Here is an 18,173-nt window from a genome sequence, read left to right as displayed (position 1 = left end):
GTATGTTTTCAGACTATCATTTTATTAAATACCGTATCGCTTAGCTACAATACGTTTATCTTTATAAAACTAAGTTTCTTTTGTAATAAAAATAACCTGACCTAGCCCTCCTTTGGCAGCACCGGAAACTGGGCTGGCTGAGGCTAGGCTTGTCCTCCCCTCTGATGGCCAGCCTTCATTTGCAGAGTACCCTGGGGGTCCACAAAACTGAGCCACCTCCACTGCCAAATCCCTGGGGTTCCGGTGTGGCCTTGGGCAAGTCCAACGGCTGGGTCCATCACCGCTGCTTAAAACAGCCAGGCTTAGGGGGCTTAGGACTACGAATGTGAGGGCTCCAAGCAAGGACCCCCTCCGGCAACCACATGGGCCCGGGACTGCCCTCTCAACTGTGCCACCAGAAATTGGGAAGAGGCACACATCCCTTTCTGACACAGGAGGACCCTACTGGCCGGCCCTGTGCTGTGTCCCAACAAGCTTGTTGCCTGGACGTAGGACGTCGCTGTGTGTGTCTCCAGCTCAGTGCCCCCTCTACCCAGAAGTCTGAAGCTTAGCCTTTCCCTGGACTCATGGGGGCAGCAGGAGGCAGGGAGGTGCATGCCTCTCCAAGAGATAGGCAACCCCACAAGCATGCAACTAAAGAGCGGGAGTTGAGAGAAGCCAGCCCCTCACCCAGCCTCTAACAGGAAGCCCAGGATCTCCCCCAGGCAGGGAGCAGGTAGGGGCCACCCCATCCAGGAACAGCCACCAGGAAGCCCCAGACAGTGCTCTCGCCCTGGACTTGCACCCCAGGCCTCTCCCTGCACCGTCAGACTCTCCCCCGGATCATCAGAGCAGCCTGGTGGGGTGCGGAGGAGACACAACACCACAAGGCCAGCAGCCAGCTTGGAGATGGGAGCCCGGAGGACGGACTGCAACCAGTTTAGATAAACCTGGGTCTGGTACGTAACTAAGAGGCAAGTGTGCTGCATAAAATTAAGGCAAGTGGTTCAGGGTAGAGCCACAGGGGCAGACTCCCGGTCTCCCAGAAGACAGCTCAGGTGGCCTCAGAATGCTCCAGAAGCAGGCCCCACACCGCACCGAATTCTGTGTCCAGCACCTGTCCCACCTGGTGAAACAGGAAGCAAAGGAAGCAGAGGCACAGAAGTCCCATCCCACGGTCACTGGCAGAGCTGCAGCAGAAAACCTCCTTTTTAAACAAAAACCCTCCTCCTACGTCACGCCGGAAAAAGAACCCTTGGTTGACAACACAAACGGGCCTGCAGGCCTGGCTGCTCCTCACGGTGGCTGTGGGGTCCCCAAGGCCACTCCCTCGCCCAGCCGGCCGGCTCAGCGCACGGCGCACACATCCAGGATGCAGAAGCGAGCACGGCAGGTGGGGCAGGGCACGCGGCTAGCGAGCCACGTGTCCGGGCGCTGCGGGTCCTGGCGGCTGGCGAACCACTTGCCCATGCAGGTGAGACACCACATGGGGCGACAGTAACACTGCTGGCACTCGCCCTCGTCCGCCTCCTGGCAGGTCTTCACCAGCTTCACGCTGGCACGCGTCTGCATGCAACCGATGCAGGCCTCCAGCTCCTGTGGGCGGGCCCAGAGGGTCACCAGCAGTGTGGCCGCGCGGCCTTGTGGGGCCACCCCCCACCCCCGACCCCCGGCCCTGAGGGAGCCTGGCCTGTGGGAGTCCACCTACCCCGCCCGGCCCTCACCTGGCTGCTGGGAACCGAGTAGGTCGGATTGACCTCCACCAGAGAAGCAAATGTCTCCAGGAACAGGTCGCCCAGGCTCTGACGGATGACCACGTTGGCCGCACTGCGGATGGGCGCGCGGAGTTTCTCACACAGCTCGCCATACTCCGTGGAGTTCAGCCTGCACAAGGTGGGGACTGCTGGGCTGGGGCCGTCGAACCAAGGCCCTTCTGCAGGGCGGGGCTTCGTTCCTAATGGGGATGCCAAGGCGCCTCTAGGGTGACAGGGCACCCACGACCTCCCAGAACGCCAGGGGGCTCAGACACAGCCCAGCTGCCTGATGAAGACCAGCCAGCAAAGACAGCCCTGAAGCCAGAGCCCACAAAACCAGCACCACCCACCTGCCCCAAAGGGATGCAGCCAAGGGCAAAGAGGGACCGAGGGGGGGGGGGGGTGCAGCCGAAACACAGGACACCTGACCTTCAACGGGGTCAGGCCCAAAGTGGGTCCCGGGAGAGGGACAGCAGACTGGCTGCAGCCTGAATGGGATGGGAAGACCCCAGCTTGGGCCCCCAGAGCCAAGGCAGCCACCAAGCCTTGGTCCTGTACCACCCCCAAATGTCCCCAGTGTGCTCCCCCGAAAAGAGCTGTGGAAGGCGGCTCAGAGTGCATGGATAAAGCAGCAGAGAATACCTGGGAGCGCGAGGGGGTGAGGCGCCCGGAGGGAGGGTCCCGCTGGAGCGGTGGCCAGAAGAGCCCGCTCTATCCGTCATGGCCTCCCAGAGAGGCGCGAGACTGGAACCCAGGCACCGGGCACCGGCCGCCTCTGGCTGCACCAGCCTCACTTTCACCCTAGCCACAGGCACACCTACCGGATGTCGAAGGCCTGCACAGCGGGGCTGGTGCTGGCCACGTGGATGGTAAGGAGCTGCACAGGCAGGTTGGAGTCTGGTGAGAGCTCGTGCTGCTGCGATTCTGTCACGGTCAGGTGCACATCCTGCTGCTGAGCCACGTGCACACGGTATGTGGTCACCTTCATCACCCACGTGTCCGTCACAATCACGCGAGCACCAGGTGCCCCTGTGGCAAACTTGTCGATCCGCCGGAACTCGGTGTTGACGGAGGAGGCGACGGCCCACCAGCCTGACTGCGGGAGGGCATAGAGGGCCAGGGTGCGGGCCAGTGGGTGGCAGGCCCACCGATCCCAGGACCAGTAGTAGATCAGGGTGCAGGCAACGGTGGGCAGGGTCACTGCCAGCAGGAGGAAGAGCCGCCAGGTCTCCGGGGCCTGGCTGGGGGAGTAGAGTTGCTTTTCTGAAGCTGCAAAGCACATGCCCACGTAGTACCCTACAAAGGATGGGGAGGGTCTCAGCAGAAATCGGGACTGCCAAGCCATTGTTCTCCCCTCCCAGTGCCCACCAAGGGCCACAGTGCTGTCCCTGTACCTCCGGGGGGAGGGGTGCTTCCCCTCATCCCCAGCCCCGGGCCTGGCCCTCTGCCCTGTCGGCTCCCACAGCCAGGCCATGGTACCCCAGGGCAGGCGAGCCTTACCTGCCTCCATGGCTGGCCCAGTTCAACCCTTGCCCATGACAACGGTAAAATAAACGAGGAAAAAACATTTTTAATTTACATCTTCAGTTTTACATAAGTAGTACACAATTACTGAAATAGGAAAAACTAAAAATGCCAAAACAAATACGAGAATTTTGTGTCCCCCCCCAAGGCAGAGCTGCACACTGGCCCTCCCAGGGGTGGGACCTTGGCCTCTCAACCCCACCCCTTCTGAGGAGGCAAATAAGAGCGTGGCCCATCCCGGAGCACAGATGTCCTGTGCCAAACAGTAAGCAAAGAATAACGGCGCACAGCACACAGTCGTGGGGACGCTCCAGGGCCCCTGCAGGCCAGATCCGGGCCAATGTGCATGTCAAAACAAAGTAAATAGTGAAGGGCTGTGTGGGCACCCTTAAGGTTCCAGAAATAATGGTGACCTGTTTGCTGTTGCTCAGGCTGCTACATTTAAGGTAACTTACTAGGTAGCAGCAGGTAATACACAATAACGTTTCAAAGCTTTTCAAAACAAGTTCCTAAAAGACAGACTCCAGGACTGGCCACAAGGCCAGGCTGCATCATCTCCTCCACCTGCATGAGTCACTCAGCTCCCCAAGTTCTGGTTTCTGTCCGTCTGCAGCATGGTGATGGCTCAGCTCCTCACAGGTTATAGGAAAGGTGTAGATAAAGGGACTCCAGAAAACTGTGGGGGTCCTTAGTTCCCGGGAGCCCAAGTTCTGAACTGCACTTTCCTCATCTGAGGGGTACTAAGGGGGTACTGGGGTCTCAGGCTGGGAAAGCCATAGTTACCCTGACAGCAGGTGGAGAGCCCAAGCTGGTCATGGAGACCACCAGCTCATCACGAAGACCCAGTCTCCATGCTGCCATGGGCTCCCCTCTGCTCACCTTCCCCATTAGGCAGGCAGCTCTCCTGTTCATGCCTGGCCTCAGCCCAGCCCCTTCCAGGTGGCTCTCCACACCTAGCCCAGGCTGCTGCGCCCTGCTGGCAGCTAGAAACTCCGGAGTCCACAGAGCCATAGACAGGGCCCCCTACCAGCCAGCCACCTGCCCTTCCAGACCTGCTTCTGCTCTGTATCCTCCAGACCACTCCCACACACACAGGTAGCAACCGGCTTTCCAGCCAATTCCCGGTGTCCGACCAGTTGGCAAACAAGCCTCGGAGAGGCCCGATAGCACCTGGATCACCGCCCAGCCCAACCCCTGGGCAACGTGTAAGCATCTTGCCCCCGCCCTTTGCACCTGTGACACCCCCATGGGGCTACCCATCTCTGCCGCCTTCTCACTTCCACCTTCCGTTGGAATCTCACCGCCTCACGTAATAGCTCACGACCTGCCCTGGCTGGGCGAAGCATCACTATGCTCCCCGCTAGTATTCTAAGCCTACACTTCCGCCACCTGCAAGCGACCAGCTGCCGCCAGCACCTTCCTCTCCACTCCTGGGAGCAGCGGACGCGAGAGGCCCGGCTCAGAGCGCACGGGGCGGCCGGCCCACAGCCTCGGCTCTCGGGGTCAGCCGTTTCTCCCCAGCTCGGGGCGACCGGGGATCCGCTCACTCTCCCCCGACTCTTCTCCACAGGGAGGTAATCCCGCGCGGCCCAGCCACCTCTGGGATCCCGGAACTCGGCCGCGAGCCCGAGGGGCCACTTCTGTCCACCAAGGGGGACACAGGTCGGCGCCCCGCCCCGGGGACTCTCTGGGGGAGGGTCCGGCCTGCTCACCGAGCGGCAGCAGCGAGTGGCACAGCAGCGTGGCGGACGTGCGGCGCAAGTGGTAGGATACAAAGGCGGCGTCCTCGCTGCCCAGCCAGCCCGACAGCAGGTTCTGCACCGTGAGCCCGGCTGAGTGGAACTCAGTGGGCGTGAACACGAAGCACACGGCGAACACCAGGTAGGCCAGCGTGAAGGTGACCTCCGGGCTGTCCATCGCGCTGTCGCGGCCGCCAAGAAGCCGTCAGGGGGAGAGGCCCGCAGCACCCGACGGGAAACAGACCCGACAGCTCCGAGCCGGTGGGCGCCGGCAGGTGGGCGCCGGCCGGCGCGGGGCGCTCTGGGAGATGGTGTCCCCGCCCGCGGGGCATTCTGGGCCATGGGTCCCCACCCACAGATCGGCGTGGGACGCTCTAGAAGACGTCACGTCGACGCGGGGCCCCCTGGGGAATGGAGTCCCGCCACCAGGTCTACCGCGGGGCACTCTGGGAAGTGGAGTTGCAGCGCCCCGCACAGCACAGCCCGAAGTCGCGAGTCCGCGACAGTCCTCGCGAGGGTTTGGCTCTATCCCACGACCCGCCTTGGGGGCGGTGTTTCAGCTAGCCCCATTTTACAACTGGGGAAACTGCGGCTTGGGCCAATGGCTGTCATGCCCTGGCCTTTCCGCGGAACCCAATCGCGTCCGTAGCCGAACCCGAGATCCCCGGGCGACGGCGAGCCCAGGTCACCTCCCCGCCCGCCAGCAACCCTTCCCTTCCCCTCCGCAAGCTAGACGAGCCGCGATTCTGGCGGCTTCCGGCGCCCAGCGTGCCCCGCCCCCGGAAGTGGAGCCGCCGGCGTCCCGTGCGTCCCGCCCCCGGCCGCGCGCTGATTGGCCGCGGGCGCCAACCGTCGGTATTTGAATCGGCGGCGGGCGGACGGTGTTCCGGACTCGGCGGCGCCTCCCGCTCCTTCGGCTTTGTATGGCCGCCGGCAGGTAGGCGGCGGCGGCGGCGGGGTCCTGGGCTTGGGGCTCCATCCCCGCCTCTTCCCCCGGTCCCGCGCCCCGGCTCCCGACTCCGCGACGGCAGGGCTACGCCCGCCCTTGACAGGACCTCCTCCCTCTCCGGCTTCTCCGGAGGCTCCCGTGTCCCCTGTCCACACGGCACCCCTTCACCCTTGAGCCCAGCCCGCCGGCTTTTACGGCCGCCGTTGCAGGGGCACCTTCCTGCCGGGGCCCCTAGCAGCCCGCGTGTCCTGTTGGTCTCCGGTCACAGCCCGGGAGTGGAGCTGGCTGACTTCTTCCCCGCTTCCCGACGCCTGGTGGGCTCCTGCCTACTGGTGCCTCCCTGCTCCTTCGTCGCCCTCTGGGAGGTCCACGTGTCAGGGTCCTTCGCGGCCTGGTCCGCTGGCCTCCCCTCCCATCACCCCCTGACCTCGTCCAGCCTCAAATACCACCGGTAGGCGTGCCTTGCAAATGTGCACCTCCCACCCTTAACACCACCGGCTCGCTGCGTGGTGTCCGAGACTGGGCTCCTAATCTCCAGTGCTTCCCGGCTCTGCGGGGCAGCTTCATGCTGCTTTCTCCACACCCCACCTGGGAGCCATGGCTGACTCCAGCTGCACCTGCCGCAGAAACCTAGGCTCCAGCCCTCCCGGTATTGCCGATTCTCCCCACCTGCTCCACGCAGCTCCGCCCCCCCGTTTCCTGCCCCGCACTTCGGCTCACCAGGCCGTCTGGGCTGGCGGCCTCTGCTCCCGGCCGCCATCGTCAGCGGAAGCCAAACCCGACAGACCCCGCCAAGGTCTCGCCACCTTCCTCAGGGGAGAGAATGCCAGAAAGGTGTCCTCTAGACCCTTCCCTCATTCACCCCACCGCCATCCTGCCCCCTTCTTGCTTTCCCCAGTTGTTCCCCAAAAACCTGAGTCGTCCTTGCCTCCTGTTTCTCTCCCACTCCCAAGTGCCTCGTGGGCCTGCTGGCCAAGCCAGAGCCTATCATTCCACCCCTGACCGTCTGCAGGAGCTTCTGACCCCACGCTTCCCTCCTGCCCATTCCCCAACCTCCACACACACGGCCCCATCCCCACATCTTCCGGGGCATCTCGTTACCCTGACCTCGCCTCTTTCCAGGCCACCTCTGCTCCCTCTGTTCCAGCCACCCTGGCCTTGCTCTTCAAGCTGCAGCCTCCAGCAAAACACCTGTGATGTTCCCTTGGCTAGGTCCTCCTGTGACTCCTGGGTTGGGAGTGTGATGCTGGTAACCATCATGAGGACCCTGGGAGGGCGGAGTGGGACTGTTCTAGAGCCCCCTGGGCCTCAGTGGAGGTCCCTGGTGCACGTCTCTAGACTCCCAAGTCTCAATGTAGAAGCTCCTCAACCCCTACCAAGTAATTCTTCACCTTGCTGGTCGCTGCCTCGTCCCGCTCTTCCTCTGGGCCTTGGCCCTGGTGTATCCCCAATTCCCAGCCTGTGGTGGAAGAGAAGTCACAGCACCCCTCTGCTTTCCTGTTTTCTGCTAGCTTGGCAGCCTTCTCCAGCTGTGCTGCGGCCTCGGTGCCTTCAGCAGAGGCCTGAGGGGAGACCCAGGTTTCTGAGAGGCCAGCACACCCGTCTTCTGACTTTTACCCACAAAACCCAAGTTGTTTTGAAAACCCGACTCTTCCTCTTTGCGCTGCAGGCCGAAGGTCCTTCTAGCTCTTTGTCTTGGGAGGCGGCAGGTCCCCTGACGCAGTACAAAGACTGCCTGGCAGAAGATGTGCTGCCTGGGATGTGACCCACCTGCGCAGGAAGGGGACATCTGCCTTGCAGGGCTAGCTCGTTGTCGTGTCTTTTCATCCGGACTACACAGCCCTCACGCTGACACGCACTGTTTGCTTTTCCAGGATGAGTCTGCAGATCTGCAACGATGAAAACGTCACTGGTGACAAAAGTGCAGAAAACTGTGAGTTCCTGTTTTCGCCACCAGAACCTACCGGAAGATTATCTGTGCTTCGTCTGTCCCAGAAAGAAAATGTGCCACCCAAGAGCGTAGTCAAAGCTACGAAAGTAAGCACGTTTTGCCTGCGTCACATCTACCGCGTGTCACATGTCAGGCCGCCCTGGGACTCGTTCTCCTGGGCACGTCAGGGTGGGCAGGGGGGGCACTGCCGGCAGAGTGGTGAAGACGCCAGCTGTTGAACGGGTCTCCTCCTTCCCCAACAGGTGACTTTTCAGACTCCTCTGCGAGACCCACAGACGCACCGCATCTTGAGTCCTGGCATGAGCAGCAAGCCCGAGGCTCCTTTTGCTCTGGAGGACACTGTTGGGCTGGAAAATTCTCACCAAAACTGGGCCCAGAAACAGAAGTAAGTGTCGGTGCTGCTTGGCGTGCTGCCGTTCGCATCCACTCCAGCAGACGCGGCAGGAAAATTCTGTCTGGTCGAGTTCCTCCTGGTTTCCTCTGTAAGCGTGTGCAGTGCGGTGCCCAGCGCGCTCGCGTCGGGAGTCATTTGTTAGTAGAAAAGCAGACAATGAAACGCTTAGGATAAGGTTAAGTTTCGTGTCTGCTTCCTTCCTATGCCTTCGCCAGCAAATTGGCCTGGGCTTTTCTTTCATGAAAGGTCTGATCGCATCTTTAAGGAAGGACACTCTGGCTTCTTCCTGGTTTCACACCCCCCTGGTCACCTCTCTGCACGCCCGCTTGGACACTCTCGCTGTCAAACCCTGCTGTGTCTGCGGGCAGAGTTCTCGACCTTGCCTTTCTCTGCAGTGAAAAACCTTGATCCACCTGTGCCCTGTCCCTGACTATGTAGCTAGTGGTCCTGGCTGAACAGGGAAGATAGGCTAGCACAGAAAACCTTAACCATGACTATTCGTTTGTCTACGTCTCTCAGAAACCCATGTGACCTAGTTGGCCCGGCAGTGTTGACTTATGAGGAAACGCTTGAGAAAGTTAATCCCAGGAAGAAGATCGACTAAACATTCTTTTCTTGTCTTTAGCTCATGTTTTCTTACTAAAATCTAGTGACAAAGCTCACAGGTTCCTTAGCGTTAACTAAGTTCGTTTCTAAAAAGCCAACAGTTCACCAAGGAAGTTGACACCAAAACGACCAATGGAATTGTCCAGAAACCATTGATGGGCAATGCCAGCCTGCCTCCAGGGGACGTGAGACCAGCCTCTGAAGATAGGCCGTATTCCAGTGGACCCACCTCTGCTCCCCTGGCCAGCCTGGGTCCCTCAAGCTCTCCCCAGATGCCAGAAAGTCTTGAAAATCAAGTGGCATCTCTAGGACAAACGTCTAGGAGCCCTGAGCAAGCCTTGGAGGAAAATTCTTGTTCTTGTTTCTTCGAGAAAAGTATTATATCCACCTCAGAAATCCTAGAAGACCCTTCCCAGATGGCTCTCCAGGACAGAAGGGAAGGTCCTCGTGGGGCTGCCAGAGAAAGTTCCAGCCAGGTCCCTGCTTCCTCAGCCGGGGCTACTTTGCCCCCAGCTACTCTCCTCAAAGGAGCAGGTGGAGAAGGGCCCCTCGAAGACCTGCCTGGCGAGGCCCCCGCTGGCCCTGAAGACACTTCTGGTCCTGGGAACACCATCCTGGACAGCCCCCTGAACGCTGGAGGGGCCACATCCCCAAGTCCTCAGAAGGAAGAAGCCGACGGCCAGCAGGCTGCCTCTTGGAGGCGCGGGCCCACAGGGCTAGAATTTGATTTGTCTCCCAATGCCGTCAGCAGAGGGAAAGCGGGGAAGGGACCCAGCCTTAAACCTCCCTCTAGGATACCAGAGCCGAGGCAGGAAAAGGCACCCGAGGAGGCAGGTGAGGGGCCCGTTCCCCTCCCCCGGGGGTCTTACGACCTGGATTGGAGCAAGCTGGATGACCCGACCTTTAACCCATTTGAAAGTGGAGGAGAGACCCTACCCCCAGAGTGCCCCCAGAGCAGGCCCGCAGGGACTGTGACCAAGCAGCCGCAGGCCGGCCTGGAGGCCACAGGGCACTGCCCCCTGAGCCAGTGAGTACTTGGTGGTGGTGGCGGTGGGGTGGCTGGTCACTCAGCACACCAGAGGACCCCAGGCCAGAGATGCCACTTACACGTGCCCCCGAGGAGGGGCCTCGGAGCATACATAGGCTGCACAAGGCAGCTGCCGGTCGTGGGTCCTGAGACTGAGGAGGGGGCTCACGGCCACCTTAGACCGCTGGTGAAAGATCACAGAGGGGAGTGCACAGCGGTGCCCCGTTCCGTCCACTCCACAGGGGTGTGGGCAACTCTTGTGCTACTTTTTTGTTTTTTCAATTTTTTTTTTTTTTTTTTTTTAATTTTAGAGCGTGTGCACAGGCAGAGGAGGAGAGGGGCAGAGAGAAACTCTTAAGTAGGCATCACACTCAGGGCAGAGCCCAATGGAAGTCAAGAGTCAGATGTTCGACTGACAAAGCCAACCAGGCACTTTTTTTCCCCCCAAGTCTTTGTGCTTTCTTAAGAGCATTATCTGTAATGAAACTGGAAACCTAGAAAGATTTCTAGCAAGTTCTGTCTACTTCCAAAGCCGGTGGAGTGGCCATCCACACTTGGGGTGGTGTTTCATGCTCTCTCGCACTCTCTGGGGACTGCTGCTGAGTGGCCACCAAGTGCTGGGTCCCCGAGAGAAGCTTAGCTGGTGCCCGGCCCCCACACTTGTACACACGGCCTTGGTGGGCATCCGGGGACTGCCCCTCTGGCACGTGCACCCTACCTGCCCGGTATTGGAACCACACCGGGAGGGCCTCCTGGCCCCAGCACCCACTTCCCCTCCCTCCAGTGTGTTTTGCCAGTTTCCTAGTGAAAAATGAAGGCTTGGGGTTTGCTTTTTGAGTTGAAACAGCCCTGGAGCTCCTGGCCCGGGTGTCCTTTGAGGTTTGTGGTTCTTGTGCAGTTGAGGTGGGCCGGGCTGCAGGCCTCACCCCTGCACCTGGCTGGTGGGGGGACAGGGGTGCAAGCCCGGCTGACCCCATCTCTTCAGGCAGGTGCCTTCGGCCTCAGCAGATGACATACCCGTGACGCAGACCACGGCAGGGACCCCAGGCGCAGGGGGCGAGGTAGGGCTGCGTGCACGTGTGTGCTGTCATCACGTTCATACGGGGGCCGGGTGGGACACAGTGCCCAGACAAGACTGGGTGATGCAGGGGTCCCGTGCAGGACCTTCGGCTGCCCCAGGGTGCCCCCACGGAGCCATCCTCCTTCCAGGAGGGAGCCGCGGGCCGTGCCAGTGCGTCAGCGCCGCCCCCTCCTCCGCACGGGCCGGAGCCCCCCTCGGACCTGGATGAGGAGCACTTCCGAGACCCCGCTGAGGGTACGTACGTTGTCCCTGGTCACTGGTCTGTCCCTGCTGGCGGCCTGCCGTTCCGTCCGTGCCTGTACCTGGCGGCGGCTTCCCGGCAGCTCTCTTTCTGGGCTTTAAGTGATCCACGCAGGGGCTTCGGGTTGAGCAGAAGGTGGTCGTTCTCGGGGCACAGCCGCAAACCCAAAGGACTTCTAGGAACGGAGGTCGGAGGCTCAAGGGAGTAGACGGGAGTCACGCAGGAGGTTCTGTGCAGATTCACAGGGTTGCAGAGTTGCTGTTAGGACAGAGCACCCAGGCTGATGTACCGGAAGCTCTGAAGCTTCAACACGGGTGGGATCGAGTTGCCCTAGTAGACGTTGACACAACCTGCTGGGGTCTCCATTTCGGTTGCTTAACCTCCGGGCAGAGGGAAGACTGGCAGTGGCACGTAGGGCTCGTCTGTGGCAGGATGATCGAGGGTCCTCACCGTACGGGGTCCCAAAACCGCGGACAGGCTCGGCTAGGGCAGGCCCGCGTCCCCACAGGGACCCTGGAGTCCCGTGACGCGGGGTCTTGTGTCTGGTTCCTTTCACCGAACGTGACGTTCTCAAGGTTCATCCACGTTGTAGTGGGTGTCAGCGCGCCCTTGTCACAGCCGAGATCGTTCCACTGTGTGGATGGACCACGCTTGCAAAGCACTCAACGGCCGGTGGCCGCGTGGGCCGTTTGCTCTGGACGGCCGGTAGAAGGCTGCCGCGAACATCCGTGTACACGGATTCGTGTGGACGTCAGCTTTCCGCCTCTCTTGGGCGTAAACCTGGAAGGGGTCCGGGTCCGGGGTCGCAGTGTGTGAAAGTGCAGGGGCCACCGCCGAGTGGCTTTCCAGAGGGGCGGCACCATTTGGCGATCGTACAGCCGCGGTGTTTGGGGGTCCCCGTCAGCACCTGCGCGTCTCGGACTTCGATGCCCACCGTCCTGGGGGCGGTGAGGCGCCACCTCGGCGCCTCCCTGGGGACCAGCATCTCTTCACGTCCCCTCACAGGTTTTGTGGAAGGCCTGCTGGGTACTCTGTTGTCTTCCTGGAGTGTTCCTCTTTGTTACCCAGTCAGGGTTTCAAACCTGTCCCCGCTAAGCGTTTCCTGTGAGATCTAGGGCTTGGAAAATGTTCTTTCCGGGGGTTGTCTTTTCTTTCTCGGTCCTTTGAAGCACAAACGTTGACCTGGAAGTCTGATCGACCTGTTTTTTCTTTTGCTATTGGTGCTTTTGGCCTGAGGTCTGGGAAACCATGGTCAAATCCAACACTGTGAGGATTTGCCCACCGGCTTCCTAAGGCTTTCGCGTTGTTCTGTTTGGGTTTTCGATTCATGTGGGTTAATCCGTGTGGTGTGAGGCGCCCTTAGGCTTTTTAAGGACGGGGGGATGTCCTCAGGAACTCCAGGAGTCTGGACAGTGGTTCTAGAGAGCAGTTCCCGACTTGGGCGGTCCGGTCCCTTGGGAACCCCGGGTTGTCCCTCCTGGAGAGCTGCCACTCTGCTCCCTGCGGCACACAGGACAGCCCCACGGCGTGACGTGGCCCCAAGCGCCGTTAGAGGCCAGGAACCCCGCTTCAACGTGAAGGGTGGTCGCTCCCGGCCGCAGGGGTGGTGGGGGAGGGTCACGGCCCGGGCCGGCCCGCCCCGCCGACGCCGACGCGCCGCCTCTCAGTTCTAGGCACGGGGGCCGACGTGGACTATCTGGAGCAGTTCGGGAGTTCCTCGGTGAGTCCCCGGCGCCGCCCCGGCAGCCTCTCCCCGAGCGCGGCTCTCCCAGAGCGGCCCTGTGCCACTGTCGCACCCCCGAGGTCACGCGGGTCCTGGCGCTCGAGCACCGGCGGCCTCCGCACCTTCCCGGGATGCGGGACCGGTGTTGTGACGGCCGCGCGGGTCTCCGGTGGCCCCTCGGGGCCCCGTCTCGGGCCCCGGTGTGGACGTGAACTCCGCCCGGGAGGTGGCGGCTCCTGGTGTGCTGCGGTCCCCCTGTCAGGGACCTCTGCGACCCCGCTGACGTGCCCGTCCCTTCAGTTTAAGGAGTCAGCCCTGAGGAAACAGTCCCTGTACCTCAAGTTTGACCCGCTCCTGAAGGACAGCCCTCAGAGACCAGTGCCCGCGGCCCCGGACGCCAGCAGGTAGCCCCCGCCCCCCACCGTGGCCGTGGGCTCCGAGCAGCAGGGGAGGTTTCCGGACCGAGTGGGGACACTGTGGCTCGGCCTCGGGAGCCGCCAGGTGCGGGCAGGACGGCGGGGGGGGCCTTGCTCATGAGGCTCTGTGGGCGCTCGGGCGCCCTCTCCGTCCCGTGTCTGTGCGGTGCCCGCGTCCCCGTGTCCCCGTGCCCGTCAAGAGGCCGAGCCCGAGCACTTGCAACAGGGTTCGTGCGACCCACGAACCCGAGGACGGTTCTTCTCTGGGCTCGGGGGGAAACGGGTGCGATTACCTTCCCTTGTGGGGTCTCAGCACACAGGACGTGGCTGCGCCGTCCTCGGGAAGCCTGCCCGAGGCGAAGCTGCTGGACCTGGACTTCCTAGGAGCCCCGGGCGCTGCCGTAAGTGACGCACAAGTGCATCTTGTCGAGGGCCTGACTTCATGCTGGGCGGGTGGGGAGGGGGCGGTGAGGGCCCTTGGTCGCCATGCGGCACCAGAGGCCCCCGGCCTCTGCGGGCCTCTCCCCCGATGGCAGGGTAGAGCTGGAGGTGCGTGTCAGAGCATGTGGCCCAGCTGCTGTGTCCCCTCTCCCCACCCCCGCAGGTGCTGGACGCCCCTCCGTGCATCTTCGGGCCTGGGGGTCCCCTGCTGCCCACGGGCCCCATCGTGGGCTCCATCGTGGAGGTGCCACAGTATAGCCAGAAGGACATGGACGCAGCGGTGAGGACGAGGCGTGGGGCGGCCGGCTCCCCTCGTGCGGCTGCAGGGAGGGTCGTGGGTGTCGGCTTGCTGGGGCTCCCGTGTTCCCACCCGGCATCTCACAGAGCACCTGTTTGCACACGGAGGGTCTCGGGTGTCCTCCGAGGGCACTGCTTTGAGCCACCCCAGGGGTCGTAAAGCAGGACCGCTGGACCTTGAGCCCCCGAGTCCCCTTGCTGCCCCCACCGTCCCCTGGGCAGTGTTTAGCCGGGCCTCTGCTGGGCGGCCTGCGTGCGGGGCCCAGATGGGGACATCGTCTGCCAGCAGCAGCGTCCTGTCCAGTCCTCTGGCCCCCTGGCCCCCTGGCCCCCTGGCCCTGCTCGGAGCTGGCCCCATCCCTTCTGCTGGCTGCTCTCTCAGTCTCGCCTATAGTGGGAGGCATCCCCCACAAACAGGCATACTTCCCGGGGGCCGTGGGGACCCCTGCTATGTGCCTGCCCACCAAGGGGGACCCGCCCGTCTCTGACAGACAATGCCCCCAGGGGACTTGTGCTCTCCCTGGGTACCAGCTGGCCTCGCCCCTGCAGTGCTCTCCACCGCCCATCCCCCCTCACCCCTCACCACCTGCCGTGTGGTCTGTGCAGGTGGAAGCCACACGACAGGAGAACGTGCTGCTCAGGAGCAGATGTGAGACGCTCCACGCGAAAAACCTGGAAATGGGGTAAGGCCCGTGGCCGGCTCCGCGCAGCTCAGGGTACCCACTGCGGGCCACCACAGGCACGTCTGTTCTCCCCGCAGGAAGATAATGGACGGGTTCGAGGGGATCGTGTACCAGGCGATGGGTGAGTGCCGGCACCTTGCAGCCCCGGCGGTACCGTGGGCCTGGTGCTGGTCAGCCCCAAAACGGGCCAGACCCTGGGCTGGTACCTGGGGCCCCTGCAGGCATCAGGGCAGCACGCCGCCCTGGGCGCTGTCTCTGCGGTCTGCCCCTGCACCCCCAGGGGGCTGTGTGTCAGGCGGGGCTCGGAGGGGGCACCAGTCTTCACCCGGGGCAAGTCTTGAGCCCCGTGGAGCCCCCCCCCCCCCCCCGCCCTCCCCGGCAGTGGGGACAGACCGGTGGCTGCAGGCTCCGTGGGGCCCTAGGTTCCTGTCGCCTGACCCTGGGCGCTTGTGCCCCCCCAGGCCCTGCTCTGGAAGGTCACCCCAGAGAGGGGCCCCGTCGCCCAGTCACTAGCAGGACCATGCGGGACCATGGGTGGGGTCGCCCGCCTCTCCACCCCTCCACCCCTGCTTGCCCTCGCCTGTGCTCCTCTGATCCCCAGTGCCCCTTCCTCTTTTCTCAAGAGGAGGCTCAGAAACAGAAGGAACTCGCAAAAGCTGAGATCGAGAAGATTCTGAAGGAGAAAGAGCAGCTGACTGCAGACCTGAGCTCCATGGAAAAGTCTTTCTCTGACCTGTTCAAGCGGTTCGAGAAACAGAAGGAGGTGATCGAGGGGTACCGCACGGTAGGTGGCGGCGAGCGGGCACGTGCCTGTCCTCCCCCAGAGGGTCCCTGGGGGGCTGTGGTCAGCCCCCGACCAGGCCTGTCCTGGGTCCTGACCTTGTCCAGGAAGCTGCAGTCTCTCCACAAAGATCACTCAGCTGGGCGCCGGGCTGTGTCTTTCCTCGCCGGTGGGCCCAGGTGGGGGAGTCCGCCGTGCGCCTAGGGACGTGCGGGCACGTGAGCAGGGGCGCCGAGGGGCCCAGACTGGAGGCAGAGCCCCATGGGCCCCAAGGAGTAGGCGGCTGCCTTCTGGAGGAGGGCCTGGCCCGTTGGGCACGGTGGGCCTGCAGGAGGGCAGAGGGAGGCCCCCGCGTGGTAGAGGGACGGCCCGGCGACCGCGAGATGCTGGGACCGGCCTGTGCCGGGGGCGGGAGCGGTAGCCTGAGGCCCCTGAGGAGGGCCGGACGGGGCCTGGAAGGTGCCACCTGCCGGGCAGGAGGGAGCCAGCCACACAGAGAGCTGAAAGGCAGGGCCTGCTGCCCTGAGGAGCGGGGACCTGAAGGGCCCTAGAGGACGGGGACCAGGCCGAGCTCGCGCTGTCTCACCATGACTCTGGGGCAGCTGGTGGTGTTCCTGCTGTGCGGAAGAAAGTCCTTAAAGCTCGAAACTCCTTGAAAGATAGCTGACTAGATAGTTAGCACAGGAGACCGGAAACACCTGAGCCAGGGTCACAGTCCATAGAAACAGACCCACAAGGTGGCAGGTGAGGGACCCGGGTGGGGTGCGCCTGCACCTCTCGGCTGTGGTGGGGGAAGCCACCCGGGCCGGTACCCCCACCCCCCCAGCTGCCTCCTCCCCTCCAGGCCTGTCCACCCCCGCACTGCCCTCAGGTAGGCACTGCCACAGGCCGACGGCGCCTGATCCCCGTAGTTACGAGCGTCCTTGCGGCAGAGCCCTCGGGAAAGGACCGGGTGGAGGCTCGGGCCCAGGACTAAGGCGGAGCATGACTTGGGGGACACGGCTGAGCCCGGCTGCCGTGAAGCACCAGCACAGGGGGTGCGGGGGCCTGACTGCAGCCCCCAGGGCGGGGGGCTGGTGGGGGGGGAGGCAGCCTGACGCAGGGGGGGACCCGAGAGCTGTCGGGCCATACGCCTTGCGTGGAGGGAGCTGGCAGAGAACCTTCTACGACCGGGAGACGGTTTAGGAGCTAACGCTGTTCTTAAACATGGGGCCAGGGGACGGCGTGGGACCCCGGGGGCATGGGCCCTCAGCCTCTAGCCTTCCCCCTGACTGTACCCCTGGCCACACCCCTGCTCCTCATCTGTGGGTTCTGTCGTTGCCTGAAACCAGGCAGAAGACTGGCCGCACGGCTGTCCCCACGCGGCCCTTAGGTAGACAGCCCTGTCCGCGTGCCCTGGTGTCCGCCCGTGGTCAGCGGAGAGACAGGGCCGTACCCGTGGGCTCTGCGCGCCGGGCAGGCTGAGGGGGGTGGGTAGGGGGGCCGTGGGCGGCCACGGAAGCCGGGAGGGGAGGCCTGCTGCTGTGTCCACGCAGCCTGCCTTGTCAGAGCTACTGTGTTAACACCCCAGAGCCCCTTGGTCGTGGGCGCATCCACACCTGACCCGGGATCCCCCAAAAGCCAGGCCTGACGGGCTCCAACAGAGTTAGCGGTTCCTGTCTGCTCATTCTTTCAAGAACGAAGAGTCACTGAAGAGATGTGTGGAGGATTACATAGCGAGAATTGAAAAGGAGGCCCAGCGGTACCAGGCCCTGAAGGCCCACGCGGAGGAGAAACTCCAGCGGTGAGTGGTGGCAGGAGGGGCCCAGCGGGGCTGGGAATGGGTGGAGAAAAGTCCGGCCAGCCTGGGGAGGGAGACCCTCCAGCTCCCCCGGACCCCGGTCCTTGACCATCTCAGCCCCGCCCTCTGCGTCTCCAGCGCCAACGAGGAGATCGCCCAGGTGCGCAGCAAGGCCCAGGCGGAGGCCTTGGCCTTCCAGGCCAGCCTGAGGAAGGAGCAGACGCGCGTCCAGTCACTGGAGAAGACGGTTGAGCAGAAGGCGAGCCCCCGGGGCCCCGGCCCCTGGGTGGGACGTGAAGGGAGGGACCCTCCTGGCTTGGGGACCTGCCCCGTAGCAGGGGCTGGTCGCCAGTCCCTTCTAGCACTGGGCCTTCTAGTTCTAGGCCCCGTGGTCTACTCCCGGGAATCGTGTAGAACCCAGGATCCGGTCCGGCCGGCTTGGGCAGTGGCAGTGGAGCACGTGACTCTTGATCTTGGGTCGCGAGCTCAAGCTCTACGTTAGATGTGGACACTAAAATCTTTATATTAAAAAAGTCAAACCCCTGTTTATTTGTTTTTCTCCTTCAGACTAAGGAAAACGAGGAACTGACCCGAATCTGTGATGACCTCATTTCCAAGATGGAGAAGATCTGACCAGGAGGCCCCTTCTCAGCACCCCTGCCCCGTCTGTCTGTCTGTCTGTCTGTCTGTCTGTCTGTCTGTGGAAGGTGTCATGTTCTTTCTTTTTTCTTAACTTCAGCTCGTTTTTAAATTAGATTGCTTTAACAAGAAGACTAATAAAGTTTCCCTTCAGTTCAAGTGTTGGAG

The 18,173-nt window shown here is 62.6% G+C and overlaps 2 protein-coding genes across 6 annotated transcripts; one reads left to right on the top strand and one right to left on the bottom strand.

Annotated features, from left to right (window-relative positions):
* Positions 1-3: 3 nt before the first annotated feature.
* Positions 4-7,875, bottom strand: TMEM129 (transmembrane protein 129, E3 ubiquitin ligase). 2 transcript variants are annotated; one of them, XM_086705643.1, is made up of 4 exons: positions 7,716-7,875; positions 2,555-3,029; positions 1,704-1,863; positions 4-1,575 (listed from the first exon to the last, which is right to left on the bottom strand). In XM_086705643.1, exons 1-4 carry the CDS (start codon positions 7,732-7,734, stop codon positions 1,327-1,329), a joined length of 903 nt encoding a protein of 300 aa, XP_086561769.1. In that variant the 5' UTR covers positions 7,735-7,875; the 3' UTR covers positions 4-1,326. The 2 variants fall into 2 exon arrangements, with proteins under 2 accessions (XP_086561769.1, XP_025777860.1); XM_025922075.2 differs by lacking the exon at positions 7,716-7,875 and adding an exon at positions 4,970-5,364.
* Positions 5,779-18,164, top strand: TACC3 (transforming acidic coiled-coil containing protein 3). 4 transcript variants are annotated; one of them, XM_086705640.1, is made up of 16 exons: positions 5,779-5,933; positions 7,820-7,982; positions 8,139-8,281; positions 8,991-9,923; positions 10,909-10,984; positions 11,133-11,238; positions 12,913-12,965; positions 13,269-13,372; positions 13,698-13,785; positions 13,989-14,105; positions 14,729-14,805; positions 14,883-14,926; positions 15,429-15,589; positions 17,263-17,369; positions 17,505-17,625; positions 17,934-18,164. In XM_086705640.1, the coding sequence occupies exons 1-16, from the start codon at positions 5,920-5,922 to the stop codon at positions 17,997-17,999; spliced, it is 2,373 nt and encodes a 790-aa protein (XP_086561766.1). In that variant the 5' UTR covers positions 5,779-5,919; the 3' UTR covers positions 18,000-18,164. The 4 variants fall into 4 exon arrangements, with proteins under 4 accessions (XP_086561766.1, XP_086561765.1, XP_086561768.1 ...); XM_086705639.1 differs by having other exon boundaries at positions 11,085-11,238; XM_086705642.1 differs by lacking the exon at positions 8,991-9,923.
* The last annotated feature ends 9 nt before the right edge of the window (positions 18,165-18,173 follow it).

Source organism: Puma concolor, chromosome B1, assembly GCF_028749965.1.
Source record: "Puma concolor isolate L17-30 chromosome B1, mPumCon1.1.hap2, whole genome shotgun sequence".
Classification (NCBI taxonomy): domain Eukaryota; kingdom Metazoa; phylum Chordata; class Mammalia; order Carnivora; family Felidae; genus Puma; species Puma concolor.
This window is presented reverse-complemented; position numbering and strand designations above follow the sequence as displayed.

What these genes read in the sequence shown, in the direction of transcription:
- TMEM129 (XM_025922075.2), bottom strand. Translation starts at nt 5,174, where the DNA reads ATGGACAGCCCGGAGGTCACCTTCACGCTGGCCTACCTGGTGTTCGCC. An exon ending in CCACTCGCTGCTGCCGCTCG is followed by an intron (nt 3,030 to 4,969) that starts GTGAGCAGGCCG and finishes CATCCTTTGTAG; the next exon opens with GGTACTACGTGGGCATGTGC. An exon ending in GTGCAGGCCTTCGACATCCG is followed by an intron (nt 1,864 to 2,554) that starts GTAGGTGTGCCT and finishes CACCTTGTGCAG; the next exon opens with GCTGAACTCCACGGAGTATG.
- TACC3 (XM_086705639.1), top strand. An exon ending in AGCAGTTCGGGAGTTCCTCG is followed by an intron (nt 12,966 to 13,268) that starts GTGAGTCCCCGG and finishes CCGTCCCTTCAG; the next exon opens with TTTAAGGAGTCAGCCCTGAG. An exon ending in GCGGCCCCGGACGCCAGCAG is followed by an intron (nt 13,373 to 13,697) that starts GTAGCCCCCGCC and finishes GTGGGGTCTCAG; the next exon opens with CACACAGGACGTGGCTGCGC.